The sequence below is a fragment of the Varanus komodoensis genome, unplaced genomic scaffold, assembly GCF_004798865.1.
Source record: "Varanus komodoensis strain SLA01 unplaced genomic scaffold, ASM479886v1 scaffold41, whole genome shotgun sequence".
Lineage (NCBI taxonomy): Eukaryota > Metazoa > Chordata > Lepidosauria > Squamata > Varanidae > Varanus > Varanus komodoensis.
Window position 1 is genome coordinate 288,945 of NW_025335954.1, and position 17,475 is coordinate 306,419.

General features: G+C 46.3%; 1 protein-coding gene across 1 annotated transcript; it reads left to right on the top strand.

Moving 5' to 3' along the window:
* Nucleotides 1–6: 6 nt before the first annotated feature.
* LOC123029814 (keratin, type II cytoskeletal 4-like) lies at nt 7–16,822 on the top strand. Its single transcript, XM_044443145.1, has 9 exons — nt 7–477; nt 4,546–4,760; nt 5,703–5,763; nt 7,386–7,481; nt 8,716–8,880; nt 10,837–10,962; nt 15,123–15,343; nt 15,646–15,680; nt 16,635–16,822. The coding sequence occupies exons 1-9, from the start codon at nt 7–9 to the stop codon at nt 16,820–16,822; spliced, it is 1,578 nt and encodes a 525-aa protein (XP_044299080.1).
* Nucleotides 16,823–17,475: the final 653 nt, after the last annotated feature.

Below are 17,475 nucleotides of genomic sequence, written 5' to 3' on the forward strand. Positions count from 1 at the left end.
ACCGCAATGAGTCGGCAGCTGTGTGCAAAGCCTTGGGCTGGAGGGAGGGAGTTCAGTGCCGGCTCTGCCATTCTCTTTGGGGGAGGCAGGAGTGTGGTGTCCACAGCAAGCCGCAGAAGCCTGGCAGGGGTGAGTGGGGGCGGTGGCTTTGGCAGCAGGAGCCTCTACAACCTCGAGGGAAGGAGATGCATTTCCCAGAGCGGGGCCCTGGGAGGCAGCCAGTGTGCCGCTGGGTTGGGTGGCAGCGTCCGGCTTTGTTGGGGCAGATTTGCTGGGGGAGGGTGGAGCAAGGGCAATGGAAGAAATGGCCCAGGATTTCCTTCCTGTCCACTGGGGAGCATCCAGGAAGTGGTTGTGAACCAGAGCCTCTTGGCCCCCCTCAGCCTGGAAATTGATCCTGAGATCCAGAGAGTGCGCAAGGAAGAACGGGAGCAGATCAAGGACCTCAACGACAAATTTGCTTCCTTCATTGACAAGGTGGGATTTCAGGATGCTCTGCCTACTGTTTTCTATCACTGCAGTGCAAAGATGATTTGTCTGAGGGGAGGTATTTAGCCATTCTCCAAATTGCATCCCTACTTTTACGTTAAATGATACCTAATACAAAAATATGTAAATTATCTGGCTCCCTCCTCCCTTTCCCTTCCCAGTGCACAAAACGCTTTACCATTCTTTTCTCATTAGTCATCACCAGTGGACACAAGCATGAGTAAGAGAGCAATCTGCTGACCCCCACACAGTGTCTTGGGCACCATGGGAGGCTATGGGTCTCCTCCACCGTGCCCATGGGCAGGACTGCAAGTACAGAGGAAAATGCCTGGTCAGCCATGGTGGAAAGCCTCTTTCACTGCTGCAACCTTGTAATAGAAGTCAGAGAGGGAGAAGAGGGGCTGAGCTCGTGGATTGGTTGGGCAAAGGATAGGAGAGGCTGGTGTGTGCTACTTCCTGGGCCCCTCTGGTGTCCTCCCCACTTTCCAAAGGTCAGTCAGGTAGATGGGCTCAGAGCCCGTCTGCCTGCTCTTTAGATTGCAGATGGCAGCTGCAGGCTCTTCCTGGCAGGACACAGCATAGAGAACCCCAAAGTTCTGCAACCCAGAGGACCGGGCTCTAAATAGGCTTCTGGTTTGTATGAACTTCGGAATGTTGCAAGTGGCTCAGAGTTCTTGGACTGGCTTTTCACTTTGAAAAGACTGAGATCAGCAGGAATGGATGTCTAGTTGAGCCTCTGACTTGCAATGCACAGTTATGGATGAGAACAGGTGGATTGAAAAGATGGCTCCTTTTCAGGCTAGATTGGGAATCTTCTAAGGAAATTTGGTGATGTTGATGGGAAGGTGACCTTTTTCAGGTAGTCTTTAAATTTGTAAGGATGTTCTGAAGATGGTTCTAGCAAGGTCTTCTGGGCAAGTCCTCCTTGTCCCCTTGGAAGAGAACGTCAGGTACTATCATACCGTGGTATTATGCATTTGCCTTGCAGTTATTTTTAAGAACATTCATGACCTTTTTGTTTGAATATGTGAAAGACCATTCCCAGATGGTCCCGAGGCAATTAACAGAGAGCATTTGTTTCCTGATCCACAGGTGTGGTAACTGCAAGGGTGTGTGAATCTGTGACATTCAGGAACTTTCACTTTCTCATCTATGAAGAAATATCTGGAATGGAATTAGTTCGATAATTTTTTGTAAGCAAATGGCAGCAACCTAAAGTAATGTAACAGAACATGTGAGGTATTTAAGCCTCTAGCACTTGGCATCTCTAGCGGTATGGATGAGAACCGAACTTACTTTCAGCATTTACTGGATCAGATGCAACTCTGAGTTTCAGATGCAAGTCTTGAGGATGAAGAAATAGAGTTCGGAGCTGCCTCCCATGTTCAGAAAGGCCACCTGGGCCTTGGTTGGCACTCCAAAATTTGCATCTTATAAAGGCACAATGCCATGCACATCAAGACAGGAAGAAACAGGCATGCTTAGAGTTGTGGATCTTTTTTTCAGGGGAAAATTTTGAGAATTTGAGTATATAGGACATTTGAGCATGGCAGTATGTAGGTTACGGGCAGCACAGTAGAATGATCAGGTGAACTCTTGGTTTTGATTAAGTGCCGCACACACATATATTACCTTTCCAGAAGATTCACATGACTTACCCCACCATTAAAAGGCAAAGGGAGCCCATTAATATAGCTAAAAGATTTTTCTTCTTTAATTTATAGCTTTGTTTGTTTGTTTTTTGAATGGAATCATCACATCAAAAACTAGAGCCCTGAAATGAAACAGGATCTGGTACTATTTCATTTCATAATAAACTGTTTGGCAAGGTTGCCTGTGAAGTGCTTTCCTTCCTTATTTCCTTAATAGATTTATATCCCAATGAACATATTTTAAAAGAGTCTGAATGTGTTGCATAAAATACATTATAATATATGTTAAATAAATCAAAATGCATATATGTTAACTCATTAACATTAAACATTAATCCAGACATTACAATCAATCAAGATCAATTCAAACAACACTGTAATTAGAAACAAAGAGCTTGGGTTGCACATTCACTGAGGGACAGCCAGGTTAAAGAAACAGGTCTTTAATTGGCACCTAAAGCATGATCAGGCTTCCCCAACCCAGTGGCCTTCACAGGCGTTTGGATCTCGGTTCCCAGAATTCCCACCCAGCAGGGCCATTGTCTGGGAATTCTGGGTGTTAGAGTCCAAATATGCCTGGAAGGCACAAGACTGGGGAAGGCTGATCTAGATGGTTTCTCCCAAATAGCAGTAGGGAGATGGTTCCATGACTCAGGTGCTACCATGGGGAAGGCTGCATGACGTGGCACCACTGACAAGCCATCCCACAATGATGCTGATGATTGCACAGGTCCATACTGGGACAGGCCATCTGCCAGGTATTTCATCCACTCTAGGGATGAAATAAATGTTAGGAGGAACACTCAAGTGCTTTCCTCTCCTCTGAACGCCCTTTTCCAAATCTGCATGCAGAATCGTGATCCAGCCAGCAAGATCCATGCGTAGCGGTAGACACTGTCGTGTGCAGCCGGGGTGGAGGTGCAGAGCCAGGGGCTTGTGCCGGCTGCAAGGCAAATGACATGGAACTGGCTGAAGGCATCTCTCGGTGCCCCAGCAGATGCCGTTTCCCTCCAAGTCCACCAGCTTTTGTGCAAATAGATTTGGATCAGGACAAGAATATGTAGATGTTATAGTGCATTATGGGAGTTTGCAGGTTAAAAGGTAATGCAAATATTTAGTGTTATAATTTACAAGGGATTTGCCACAAAATGTTGCTGTTTGGAGAGCTCCAGTTCCAACCAGCCTTCACTGTGATTTCTGAGAACACACCATCCTCAGCCTGGTTTTCCATTTTCACCCTCCCTCCCCTGCAGGTCCATCAGCATTCCATGGCCCCTGAGCATGCCATGGGGCTGTTTCTTTAGGTGTTCCTCTTAGCATTTCTAAAAACAGTTTTTTGGAGTTTCTGCAGACCTTGCAGGGGGTCTTTTGGTGTCTGCTGCCTACCGTCTGCCTTGTGCTCACATAGGGTTGTTCAGCTGTATAAGCTCTAGCATTCCGAGACCGAGTTAATTATTGCCATTTAGGATATCTATCATCTATCTAATCTCTCATATATCATTTGTCCATTGTTGTTATGGGCTGTTGCCTCTGACTAATAGCAACTCGCATATAGGACGGTATATAAACGTTTTAAATAAATAAAGAAACTCTATGAATGAACACCCTCTAAAATGCCCTGTTCTGCTCAGCTCTTGCAAACTCAAAGCTGTGGCTTCTTTTACAGAATACGCGTATCCATTTCATATTCAGATCTGTCTCCTTATAGGAGTGTGTTGTGTGGGTCTCTCTCTCTCTCATATTCTCAGTGTCTCCCCTGTTTATACACTGGGGGGAAGGGGAGAGAGGGGTGGAGAGAGAGAGACTTGGATTGCACAAGCAGCTCAAATGGCCAGTTCACCTACAAACACTCCCAACTGCCAATATGGCTTTCCATGTCATCTGAACCTGGTTGGGGTGGCTTGTTTGGGTAGTTCACAAACCGCACCGTAACTGTTCAGCTGGCCGTCCGTTCTGGGTGGTTTGTTATCCACCCCAGCAAGCCTCCCATGCTGAGTTCAGATGTCATGAGAAGCCACTCCTGGTAGAACAACTCTCTTAATTGGGCCAGCGTGCAAGTGGAAGGTGACTGGCAGGCACGGGGTGATCATAGACACTAGAGCTACTTAACCACCCTTGTGTTGTGCAGCCTCTCCCATACTGTCCTGTTTCTCAAAATCAGACTTGAGCCATGAACTTTGACAATTTTGGAACGCAGCCTTCCAACAATGCAGCCTTTAAAAATGCATGTTATAGAATTTTCTTTCATTTGATCTTCCAGGTACCTCTGGAATTTCCTTGGGGCAGCTTGTAGCTACTTCCAAATGTTCTTGTATTACGGTGGAGCTGCTAAATTTGCTCCACAGTGTCCTGGTGGGTGCTTGCAAAGAAACTCAGCCATCCTTTCAGTCTTTCATCTCTGCAGGTTCGATTCCTGGAGCAGCAGAACAAAGTCCTGGAGACCAAGTGGAGTCTTTTGCTGCAGCAGCCCAGCTCCCACGTGGGGAACCGTGCTGAGCCGCTCCTTGAGGCCTTTGTCATTAGCCAGAGAAAGCAGCTAAGCTCCCTTATGTGCAAAAGAGGGAGGCTGGACTCAGAGCTGAAGAACATGCAGGACCTAGTGGAAGATTTTAAGCACAGGTGATATGAGGGGGATGCTCAGGTCTTCCCAGCAACAGCCTAGAGTGGACTTGCACAGGTGAAAATGACCTGCTTGCAACCCCAGATGTGAATGCATCGCTTTGGGAAAAGCTCACACATTCTTGAGCTTGTCAGCAGGTGTCCCTTGCAAAAATTCACACCATGAGCATGCATTTCCCTAGCAGAAATGATTTCCATGCTTTAATCAGTGGGGGGAAGTGCACATGTCAGTGCATGCCTGGAAGAGCGAACATCTCTCATGCCTGAGGAAAAGATCTTGGGGTTTGGGAGTGAGAATAAGGTGAAATATGCACTGATGTGGAAAACAGGAAACCCACCCCTCCCATCCCTAGATTTTCCTGTCCAGAGGGCCATTCCAAATCAGTAGGGTAAGAAGAAGCAGAGCTACCAGGACAGAGATGGGGGGCAGAAATGCACAGTCCCATTCAGCAGCCCATATGACTTACCCACATTTTGAGGAAGGTGAAGTAATGCACAGTCCCATTTAAAGAGGGGTTCCCCAAAAGCCAGGAATCCCAGACTCAAAAATTACCTAATTGCAACAAGGGGAATGAGGTGTGATTTTACAGTGAGGTCTAAAGGCTTACTCTTGAATAAATTCCAGATAATTGTACAAAACCGGTATACCTGTGTCTATGGAGGATTTCCTTGTAAAGCTGAAAGCAGCTTCAGAAATTGTACTTTCCACAGGATTGCAGCAGGAGCCAAGATGCACTTACTGTCCTTTGCATCTCTGATCCTTAGTAGAGCAGAACCCCACAGGACTGGAAATAATGTCAAGCTTGTCAGATTGCTGGGCAACAAGAATGGGAGCTGGGAGGTTTACTCCTACAGAATCCCAGCCCCAAGCTGTTTTGGTCTTTAAAGGAGTATAGCCATGCACCCAACATAATCTCTGTTCCCAATTTTTAATCCCCAAAGGTATGAGGAAGAAATTAATAAGCGCACAGCTTCTGAGAATGAATTCGTATTGCTGAAAAAGGCAAGTGCTTCCATACACTCCAGATAACACCTGTGATTCTACATCGGTCTAAGTGGAGGATCCTGTATGTGAGTGTATGTGTGTGGGAATGCATCTGTGGGGCAGGCACATCTGTAGAGACATAGGTATATTCCTCCAGGGCCAGCTCCAGGTTTGAGGACCCGTCTAGCAAGTACCTCCTGGCAGACTCCTGAGGCACACCTTGTAGGTTTAGCTGCCATCGGTGCCAGGGTGAGCAGCAGTAAGAGGCATGGATGGTAACAGCAGCACTGTGTCCTAGGATGGGAAGCGGAGAGCCCAGCACCATTAAAATGATCCACATTCCCTTGGAGCAACATGGTGGGTAATTAAAATGATAGGGAACTTGCAGACCCAGCCATCAGCACTGGGGGCCCAGAGCCCTGGCAGTCAGTCAGTCAGTCTGTCCATCTGTCTGTCCGTCCGTCCATCCATCCATCCATCCATCCATCTTTCCATTTATAAGCTGCCAAATATTTAAAAGTCCCTTGGTGGCTTACAAAATCACACACACGCGCGCACACACACTATTTAAATAAAAACATTTTAAAAAAAGCCTTAAAAATTCCAAAACCAAATGTAATCAGTAACACAAAAGCATTAAATAAGTGAAAGGAGGTCAGGATCAGTTAAAATAAATATGAAAAAGGTCTGTTTTTGCCTGGCGCCAAAAAGAAAATAGTGCTAAGGGAGGCCTGGTGGTGATGCCCAGGACCCTCAGCACCACGACATAGGCAGCATTGCATGCTGTAGGGCATGTCAATCACTTTCATGAAGTCTTCACCAGATATTGTCTCACAGTTTTCTGGCCTGTTTCACAGGGCTATATGCAAAATTCATTTATCTCTTTTGTGATCAGGATTTATTCAGTTTTTATCTTCCAGGCTTAGCACAAGCTGTGTACATTTTCAGTCTTGAAATCTGATTCAGGCAGACACCTCCCTAAGCATTCGATAATATGCACAGATTTGAAAAAAATGAGTATAAAAATGCACACTAATACATTTTAACCAATGGGAGAAGGGCATGTACATTTGAAAATGCAACCCTTCCCCACAAATTCAGGTCCTTCTCTTAGGGAGCCTCTGAAGTCATGCATCTTCTTGTATCAAAAGTGCAGCTCCTCACTGAATGATGAGAAACGCTTGTTCATAGAGCTTCAAAGTGGTTTGCAGCATAGATGAGGCAAGGAAGTCCAGAAAAATGGAAAGTGGGATTTTGGGGTGGGATTTTGGCAGAATACGCTCTCTAGATAACCAGCTGGACCGTGTTAGAACAGGCAGTCGATCATGCACATTTTTGGCTATAAATCAAGAGTGCTGTGTATGAAGTGCATTTCTTTTTGTTTTCATTTTCCTCCCCCCTCCCCCTTTTGGAAATATGCCTCTTTGTGTGTGCATGTGCATGGGTGTGCCTATCTATGTATGTGTGTGCATGTGTGTAAAGGAGTGGTGGAATGGGGCATGTAAGCATGGGGAGCATTGGAGAACATTGGGGTTTTTTTGTATATGAAATATACATGAAATATCTCTCTGTAAAACATTCATCATGTAAAATTGCTTTTCAACAGTCTCTATTGCAATGTTTTGTTTTGTTCTTTTCAGGATGCAGACGCTGCCTATATGAGCAAGGTGGAGCTGGAGGCCAAGGTAGCTTCTCTGACAGAAGATCTCAGCTTCTTGAGATGCCTTCATCAGAAAGTAAGGGTGCTTCTCAAATTCCTAAGTCACCTGAAATTCTCTTGTTTCTTCAAGAACAATTTCAATATGTTAAACCTGGAGTGGTGACTCCATGGACCTCCAGATGTTTTGTGCCAGCTTCCATCAGCTTCAGTCAATGCAGGCAAGAGTCAGGGATGGGAGTTAGAGGCCAACATCTGGATGGCTACTGTTTCTCCATCCCATGTTTGAATATCTTTTCAAGACAAAGCAAGATCACAATCATAATTTCACTTGCAAAACTCCATGACACATTTGCTTTCCATTCAGCAGTATATGCCAGATCCTTATTTCTACTAGAATGCTCATCTAATGGTATCTTGCCCTGCAGGAAGAACAATGAATTTTTTGTTTTGGAGATGATGACCAGGTTTAGTAGCACTGGCAAATATACAAATTTGTCATAACTATCCAGCCCTTCCCTAAAAGGCCTTTCAAAATATGGTTTTTTACACAGATTTCTGAGTTCTGAATGCATGTATGCTTGCTCACTTTCATTAATTATTTTTATTGTCAGTGTATACTGTCCTATGATATAAATACCAGAAGATGTCAACTAATTATCTGATAATATAATCATAATGATTGCCAAAGAATGAAATCAAATATCAGGTGCTGTTATAAAATAATCAAGGAATATCTGACAAATATACACACATAAGAACTCTACCAAGGTCACAGAAAACATCAAAATTAGCAGGAGGATTTGGAACTGTCAAGCTTAATAACATGATCCTTCTGAATTTCAAGACAAACTGACTACATTTCCTGGACTGATGTTCTCCTGGAACTTATTTATCCATGTCTGTTGTATTTCCTGAAGGTTATGATACAATTTTCAGATCAAGTTTAGAAATGTGCATTTTGAAAAAAAGATATTATTCAAAATGTGTGTTCTTGATTGATGATGTATTTCGCAACTCATATTTCAAAAGAACATGCATTCTAAAAGATGAATTTCAATACATAGTTAAATGCATTTTTCTGAGATTATTTTTTTAATTTAAAAACAACAACAGCAACACAGATAGGTACCAAAATAGGATGGAACAAACTGAGAAGGGAACACAAGTGTAAGTCATGGGGACTTGAAATAAATTCATGGGTTGCATGAAGGGTTTGTAGTCCAAACCATTTGGATGGCACAAGGTTGGGAAACACTTAAGATTCCATAAAACAAAGAACATCAATTGATTGAGTCTTTTATGATGTGAAGGAGCTGACACAGTTACAAGGCCAGGTGGGCGACACCAGCATCATCCTCCAAATGGACAACAGTCGGGACTTGGACCTGGACATGATCATGGCTGAAGTCAAAGCTCAGTATGAGGAGATGGCAAGCAGGAGCCGAGCTGAAGCTGATGCCATGTACCAAAGCAAGGTGTGCACTCCTGACTTGGACCTGTACTGTCCCTTGAGCTGTCCCCTGAAACAAAATGTTGCTTGCATGGCCTCAAAACCTGGCAAATTCAGAATAGGGCATAGATGAGCATTTCTCCCCCCTTTAAGGGAAGTCATCTCAGCAATTCAGCTAGTGTTCAACTAGCGGGCTCTCAAAGGTGGTGGGTGGTGCCACAAAATAAACTCAAAGAGCCGCATGCAGCTTGTGAGCCTCGGTTTGGCCACCCCGGTCTATGCTGAATGACAACTGTTCCCTGAGCAGAGAGGGCTTTCTCTTCCACCTGCCTGGGTCCTTTACCTGGAGTTGTAAAGTCATAATATTAATTTTATGACTCTCAGTCCAAAAGGGAATAATTGTAGGATACACCCACAGTAAATGAGTTCCACCCTCCCTGACCCCCAATTATACCTAGGCTAATAACCAAGGAGTGTGCAACCAACCCCTTTCCCCGAGGTGCCCAATAAATATGAAATCATAGTTCTGGTTTTATTAGCTATATTTTACAATGTAAAGAACACAGGTTGTTGATGTTGAAGCAACCTGGCATCTCTTTAAAAGATGGAGACACTCATTTTCAGGATTCCCAAGATCTCTGTGTTTTGCCGCTGGCACTTCAGGGGATGAGACAGGCAATCGTGTTTGTTTGCATGCATTTTGTCCTTGTGTGTCCCCTTTGTGTTAGACCCATGTTTGCATTGCACCCATTCCATTGACACTTGTACACCTATGTAGAAACATTCCCAGGTTTAGCTGGAGTGTGAATGTATCCTGGGGAGGCCAGCACTGCTGGGACTCCGTATCCATTGGAGTGTTTATTCAGAACTGTACAGGCGCTAGCCTTGACCCCCCAGATAAGTCCACTGCCATCATTAAAAAGAAGGAAATAAGGATGCAGGTATGTGTAAAATCTCCCCATCCCTAATTTATAGGGATAACTTCAGAGCTGGAAACAATGAATAGGAAGTCAATATGCCCCATGATACCGGGGAGGACTGTGTCCACATGGCTTCTGCACATGCTCAGCTTCAGGCCCCTCCCTCCCTCCTTCTCTTTCTTACAATTCAGCTGGACTTGGACAGGACAGCCCTTCAAAGAGGGGGCATCGTCCAGGCAAACATAAATGGCTAATCCCCTCGGACCCCTTTCCTATCTTGCTCAGCATCACCTACTCCAAGGGAACCCAATGTTTCTGGGTTTGTGGTGATTTAGGATGCTGAAAGGGCTCAGAGGATGTGACAGGATGTGACGGCCCAAGGGGTGGCAGGAGGGGCTTTGCCGAGTCAGAAAATGCCTGTCAAGGTGGGCACGACTGGTCCCTAAACCCTCATTTCCCAGAAAGTTATATTCTTTTTAGGGTCAGGCAAAAGCCCTTTTATTTCCCCATTATTTTAATGTTTAATTGATTTTAACTGGGGTTTAGTATATTGATTGTGGGATGCTGTGGTGTCTGTTTTATTCTACTCATTTTTTATGGTGCCCCGAGGCGTCTGTAGGGGACAGGTTAGGAAAGCTTTTAATAAACAAACAAACAAACAAACAAACAAAGTGAGATAGTGGAAGTAAAAGAAACGTCACTTGCCCAAGTTCCTAAGTATAAGGCAGAGGTGAAGTCTGCTCCAAAACAAACAGCTTCCCGTGAACAAAAGAAGACCCATGTTTTACATTTAAACATATTTTGTGAAATAAAACAAAAATCAGGTGGAACAGGGAATGGGCTGGGAGATCCTTCCCAGGGTGGCATCCTGGAAATGTGTGAGGAGATGTGGGGAAATGAGCTTCCTGCATGCAGATTATGTGCTTTGCTGCTAAGCTATGGAGCAACACATCTGGGTGAGAAAGCAACACTCATGAGGCTACTTACTTCACAAAGCTGGATTTGACCCAAAGACTAGCCCTTGCTGAGCCCTTTTTTAATGCCTGGGTGCATAAAATCAGTTTCAGGAACTTCAGCTCACTGCTGGGAAACATGACGATGCCTTGAAAAATTCCAGGGTAGAGATTTCTGAACTGCATCGACTGATCCACAGGCTTAGGGCGGAAACTGCAAACGTGAAGAAACAGGTAGGATGCATTCTGCTTTGGTGCAGGTGCTTCACTTGTGGCAAGGGCTCTGGGCAGCAAACTACGTAATGCTTTGGGAACGGCAATCAAAGCGAGCCGCAGGTTCTGGGGTCAGCGGGGCTGTGTATTCGCTTTGGGTTCCAGACCCAAAAGATGCAGTCTTTGGTACTGAAGCCATTTTGGGAATATGCTCCAGCACCAAGGAGAGCTCCTTAAAAGTTCAGACTGACACCTGGAGTTGGATACCCTTCCCCACTCAGATTGGAACCGGTTACACAAAGAGGATGTTGTGCTTGGCTGCCCTTTTAAGCACCAGTGCTTTATGGGAAATTGCATCCATCCAGCACTTCTTAGTCGGAGTAATTTTACTGAAGTTTTAGTATTCAGATTCAGTGGGCTGGCGATAGATTTAAATCCCACTGATTTCAATGAACCCAGTCTAAGTTTAAGTCTGCTTCTAACTGATCCAGTATGGCTTACAGGCAGAAGCCAGTTTTATTTAGCATCTTCTCATGAATCTCATGAACAAACAGAATCAACTTTTTTTTAAAGATGAAACCTGTGACCTCAGCAATCTACATTGCCATGATGATAGTATTTCGTATTGGCACAACAAATTCCAAATATGGTGTCGACAGACCTTTTCCCCTTCACCTTGCAATTTATAAATCCAGCAGCACTGATTAATGGGGATTGCTGAAAAATACTGAATAGTCAAATATACATTTGCATTTCTGTAAGTAAACAAAATTAGTTAAATTTAGTATCTGAATTAGCTCCTGATTTAAATGCACTCATTGGTAGGCACTTTTGATCAGTAATGGCTTAGAGTGGAATCCAGTTATGTTCTCTTGTTGCTTAAAATGCTTCCATTAGGAGAAGAACAATTTTCCATTCCTCATCTCTTTACCCCTGCAGCCCAAGGGCATGTTCATAACTTCCTCCTGTGGACTGAGGAATGCTCCAGACTAGATTTATTTATTTATTTATTTATTTATTAAAACATTTTTATGCCGCCCCATTCGCCGAAGCCTCGGGGCGGCTTACAACATAGATAAAACAAGTTAAAATCCATATAAAATAATCTTAATTAAAACTCACATTATAAAATAAGCCGCCCTGGCCAGATAAAATTCAATTGTATTTAGCATTTAAAATGTTGCTTAAATAAAAAGGTCTTAGCCTGGCGCCGAAAAACAAATAACGACGGCGCCAGGCGGACCTCTCTGGGGAGCGCATTCCATAACTTAGGCGCCACCGCTGAGAAAGCCCTTCTCCGAGTAGCCACCCTCCTAATTTCTCTCACGGAGGGCTCCCGGAGAAGGGCCTCTCCCGCCGATCTCAGGGGGCGACTGGGCAAATATGGATGTAAGCGCTCCTTCAGGTAACCAGGACCCAAGCCGTTTAGGGCTTTATAGGTCATTACCAACACCTTGAATTGGGCCCGGACTTCAATGGGGAGCCAGTGAAGCTGACGGAGAACTGGTGTCATGTGAACATAACGTCCAGTCCCCGTCAGCAGCCTGGCAGCTCTATTCTGAACCAATTGAAGTATCCGGACCGTCTTCAAGGGTAGCCCCACGTAGAGCGCGTTACAGAAGTCAAGACGGGAAGTCACCAGCGCATGAGTCACTGTTGCAAGGCAGTCGTACTCCAGGTAGGGGCGCAGCTGATGAATCAGCCGAAGCTGGAGGAAAGCGCTCCTCGCCGCTGTTGTCACCTGAGCTTCAAGTGAAAGCTCCGGGTCGAGGAGCACTCCCAAGCTGCGGACCTTGTCCCTAGGAGGGAGTGCAACCCCATTCAGGACAAGGTTCAGGTCACCTTCTCCGAAGCCCGAACCGCCAACCAACAGGACCTCCGTCTTGTCTGGATTGAGCTTCAGTTTATTGGCCCTCATCCAGCCCATTACCTCGGCCAGGCACCGGTTCAGTACAGCCACTGCCTCACCTGGATTGGTGGAAAACGAGAGGTAGAGCTGGGTATCATCAGCATACTGATGGGTCCGCAGCCCACACCTCCTGATGACCTCTCCCAGCGGTTTCATGTAGATATTGAACAGTAAAGGGGACAAAATGGAACCCTGCGGTACCCCATGGCAAAGCTGCCATGGCGCAGAGCCATAGTCCCCCAACACCACCTTCTGGAATCGGTCGTTGAGATAGGAGCGGAACCACCGCAAAGCGGTGCCTCCGACCCCCAATCCCGCCAGCCTATCCAGAAGGATACCATGGTCGATGGTATCGAAAGCCGCTGAGAGGTCCAGGAGAACCAACAGGGACGCACTCCCCCTGTCCTTCTCCCTGCACAGGTCATCGTACAGGGCGACCAAGGCAGATTCAGTACCGTACCTGGGTCTGAAGCCGGACTGAAATGGGTCCAGATAATCAGTTTCATCCAAGAGTGCTTGGAGTTGTCCCGCCACCACTCGCTCTAACACCTTGCCCAGAAACGGGATGTTGGCCACTGGTCTATAGTTAGCGGCCATCCCTGGATCCAGTGACGCCTTCTTCAGGACCGGTCGGACTACCGCCTCCTTTAAAGGAGCAGGCACCCGACCCTCCCTCAGAGAAGCATTAACCACTTCCAAGATCCAGGTTCCAATCCCGTGCTTGGAATCCTTTATTAACCAAGACGGGCAAGGGTCCAGAAGGCAAGTGGTAGGACGTACTCGTCCAAGCACCTTGTCCACATCATCGGGCCGCAATAACTGAAATTCATCCAATAATTCTGGACCAGACGGTAGCGTTGGTGTCTCCCTTAAAACCTCTGAATCAATAGTGGAATCCAGCTCGTGACGAATCTGAGCGATTTTCTCCCTAAAATGCTCGGCAAAGTCGTCACAGCGGGCCTTTGAGGGTGGAATCAGCTCTTCCTTTGGCCCTGGGTGAACCAGGCCTTGCACCACTCGAAAGAGCTCCACCGGACGGCATTGTGAGGAGGCAATGGAAGCGGAGAAGTGTCTCTTTTTCGCCGCCCTCACCGCCACAGCATAGGCCCGATAGTGGGCTCTTAAGTGTGTTCGGTCAGATTCATCACGTGATTTCCTCCACCTACGCTCTAGCCGTCTCCCAACCTGCTTCATTGCCCTCAATTCTGGAGTGTACCAAGGGGAAGAGCGGGCTCTGCCCGATGGGAGAGGACGCTTAGGAGCGATCGTGTCTACAGCCCTGGTCATCTCCCCATTCCACAGTTCAACCAGAGCCTCGACAGGAGCACCCGTCTTGTCAGCCGGAAACTCCCCCAGAGCCTTCAGGAATCCTTCTGGATCCATCCGGCTCCGGGGGCGGACCCACACAATCGGGTCTGCACCCTTGCAGAGGGAGATGTCGCTCTCGAGCACAAACCTCACTAGGAAGTGATCTGACCATGACAGGGGAGTCAAGCATAAATAGATCTGCAAAGGTTGTTGGGAGGAGAAGTAGCGAACATTTCACTGCATGAACAGCCTTGCACTTGTTGGGTTTCATCCACAGACTTCTGACCTCCTGGCCCTAATCATGTTTACTCATAAATTTCCACAGATCTCTACTGGCCTTATGCCCTAGCCTAGAAACAGCTTTTCTACATGAGGCTGCTAATTTGCCATATTGACCTTTGGTTTCAGTCTTAGCACTACTCAAAGAATGTTTCCTTTCTTGCTCTTCCACTATGTAACCTCTAGGTGGCACTGTGGTAGTACAGAACAGTGCATTTATACAAATGGAAAAAGTGATACATTTCACAAATACTATTGCATTGTCCCTGCTCTAAAAAATCTCACCAGAAGTACTCTTTAGACACAGAAACAAAACTGGAGCATCACAGCATTGACTTAAGAACACAGACGCAGGCATGAGTAGGGAATGATGAGTACGCAATATATGCCATGTGTAGAAATGCTCTAAGGGTGAAGTGGTTGCAGGACTCCTTTCAATAAATGCTTTGTTTGCATAAACCACGTGCTTTCCTAAGTTGCACTTGACTTTGACTGCTTTCTTCATAGTACCTCGTTGTTCAGTGCATAAACACAGAATCCAGTTATCCAGCTGACTAATACTTCACAAAACGAAGCACTGGCGATGAATGTGGCACTCCCACTGGTGGTGTCTATTCTTGTTGCAAAGCCCTGCTCACAGAAAACAGAATCAGAGTTTGGTTTTCACTTCACATTTCCACTGCAGTGTGACCATTTTCAGTCTGCCATTGCTGAGACGGAGGAGCGTGGAGAGCTAGCTCTCAAGGATGCAAGCGAAAAGTTAATAGACCTGGAGATTGCCATGCAGAAAGCTAAGGAGGAGTTGGCCCGTCTTTTGCGCGATTACCAGGACCTTCTGAACGCAAAGCTAGCATTGGATTTTGAAATTGCTGCCTACAGGACATTGCTGGAAGGAGAGGAATGGAGGTGAGAATCATGGAAACAGTAGTAAATAACTCACTTATTCCATTTCCCCCGAGAACTCAGCTGTTCCCTGTGTCTTATTTAGATGGTACATTAAGGCTTCAGCTCTCTAGCTAGTTACTTCTGAGTAAAGCCCACTGAATGCAATTGGGCTAAATTGGGAGTGGGCTGACTTTTGAGTATGGAGACATGGGGTGTGCTGTAAGCCTGCATGATTCAATGATATATTGCAGCCTATCTTGAAAATGAGGGGGACAAGAAGTTTCCAGCTGCTCACTGGTTTTCTATTTAACTTTACCCACCAGGATGTCTGGAGAATGTGGCAGTGCTGTGAACATATGTAAGTAATGGGAGATTTTGTGCGAGTACATTGGATTTGCAACTATAGTATCTGACGTATCTGTGTTGAAAATAACCCCTGCCCTCAAAAAAGTGGCCTTCTCCCAATGCAGCCCGCCAGTCCTTCCAGTGGAGCACCCTTTTCAGGGCTGGATGCAGCACAGGGGGCATTTTGTGGGGGGCGGGTGAGAAGGCAAGGGCTAATTCTCCTCTCCCTGACCCTGCCACCTCCCCTGAACAATCATCCCTCTCCTGCTGCAGCCAGACTTTAAAAAGTCCCAGTGGAAGCATTTAAAAAGCCCGATGGCAGCGGGAGAAGGGCCAGGTGTGAGCACGCACGGGTGTGTGCGAGGGACAATTCATGCTGCAAGGCTATGCACTTGTGGTAGGGCGGCTGAACCCCATTTTTAACCTGCCTGTGGCCCTTCCCACTACGGGGCTGTGGTCCCTGGTGGGTTTGCCCTGAACCCATGCAGCCCATGGCCCAAAAAACACCTTCTACCTCTACAACATACGGGTATCAATCCCATTCTCAAAGAATGGAGCTTCATGCCACCCAGCTGGCACCCTCCACGAATGAGAGGTAGGTAACAGCATGCCCGAGGAACTCCAGGGTTCTCATATGTGCGCACAATTTTGGGGAAAACATCCCAAGAGGAGAACCCCCCAGAACAGCTCAGTGGCCTCTGGGCTTGCTCAGTGCTCATAGTGAAGGGGAAGGGAATGGAGAGCTAGGGGGCAGAAAGGGAAGACTGAGATTTCTTGGAAAGAGGGAAGAATGCCTGTCTGTCTCTGCATATATCTGTCTGGAATCCTGAACAGGAGTGGTATCCCGGGGAACATTTTGTTGCATGTCCCATACATATCATATGCACCTGTTTGGGATCTCTCCGCAGCTGATGTATCGCCACTGCAATATCTATACTGGTGTGTATGCATGTGTGTTCTCTTGTAGCTGTCGTTAGCAACAGCAGCATGGGAAGTGCGCTGAGTCATGGAGGAGGGTTCAGCACTGGAGGAGGAAGCGCCATTTGTGGGAGCAGCAGGGGCATTCTGGGATACGGTTCTGGAGGCGGAGGAGGCTCTCCTGGCCTGAAAATTCTATCAAGTGCCTCTCCAAGCAAAAGGACAAGCATAAGATGAGCCAGAAGCATGACTTCCTGAAGGATGCAGCTGACCGTGTCCAGTTCCTTGAGGCGTGTCAACACTAAATGTCTGTTGTCAAAATCCTGTGCAACAATGCTGTTTTGATGTCTTTTGTTCAAGAAAGCAGACTGGATTAAGTGAAGTGTTTTTCTGTGGCCAAAACCAAACCAAACCCATACTTTGGAGAAGGAATCCTTAGATTCAGGGCATAGCTTTACTACAAACATTTATGCCACTGTAGTAATATGGCTCCCTCTCCTCCAAATCCTAAAAATAGCACTATGGCAACATTCTGTCTGCCTTCCTCTGCCAGTAGCTGTCTGTCTTGCAGAACTACGATTCCCAGGATTCCTTGGAAGGGAGGATGGCAGTTTAACCCATGTGAGTCTATAGTACGCTGGGTCATTGCTATGCTGTTGCACCACTCCTACCCCACAGTTTACTTTGCAGCACCCTTCACAACAACCAAGCAGGGCATCCAATCACCCTTTCCCTCCTCTGACCTCTAATAGTTTGATCTTGCAAGCCTGGTTGTGGTTGGACAGCCCATTCTGTTCACTGCCTGTGCGGTCCTCTCCTTCTCAAGCACTCCTGCGAAGTGAAGTGAAGCGAAGTGAAGGTCACCCCTGCAGCGCTGATATCTGCCTTTG

Bases quoted from the DNA above. Each gene is read 5' to 3' on its own strand.
- LOC123029814 (XM_044443145.1), top strand. From the start codon at position 7: ATGAGTCGGCAGCTGTGTGCAAAGCCTTGGGCTGGAGGGAGGGAGTTC. The intron at 478-4,545 runs GTGGGATTTCAG...TCATCTCTGCAG, and splicing joins TTGCTTCCTTCATTGACAAG to GTTCGATTCCTGGAGCAGCA. The intron at 4,761-5,702 runs GTGATATGAGGG...TAATCCCCAAAG, and splicing joins GTGGAAGATTTTAAGCACAG to GTATGAGGAAGAAATTAATA.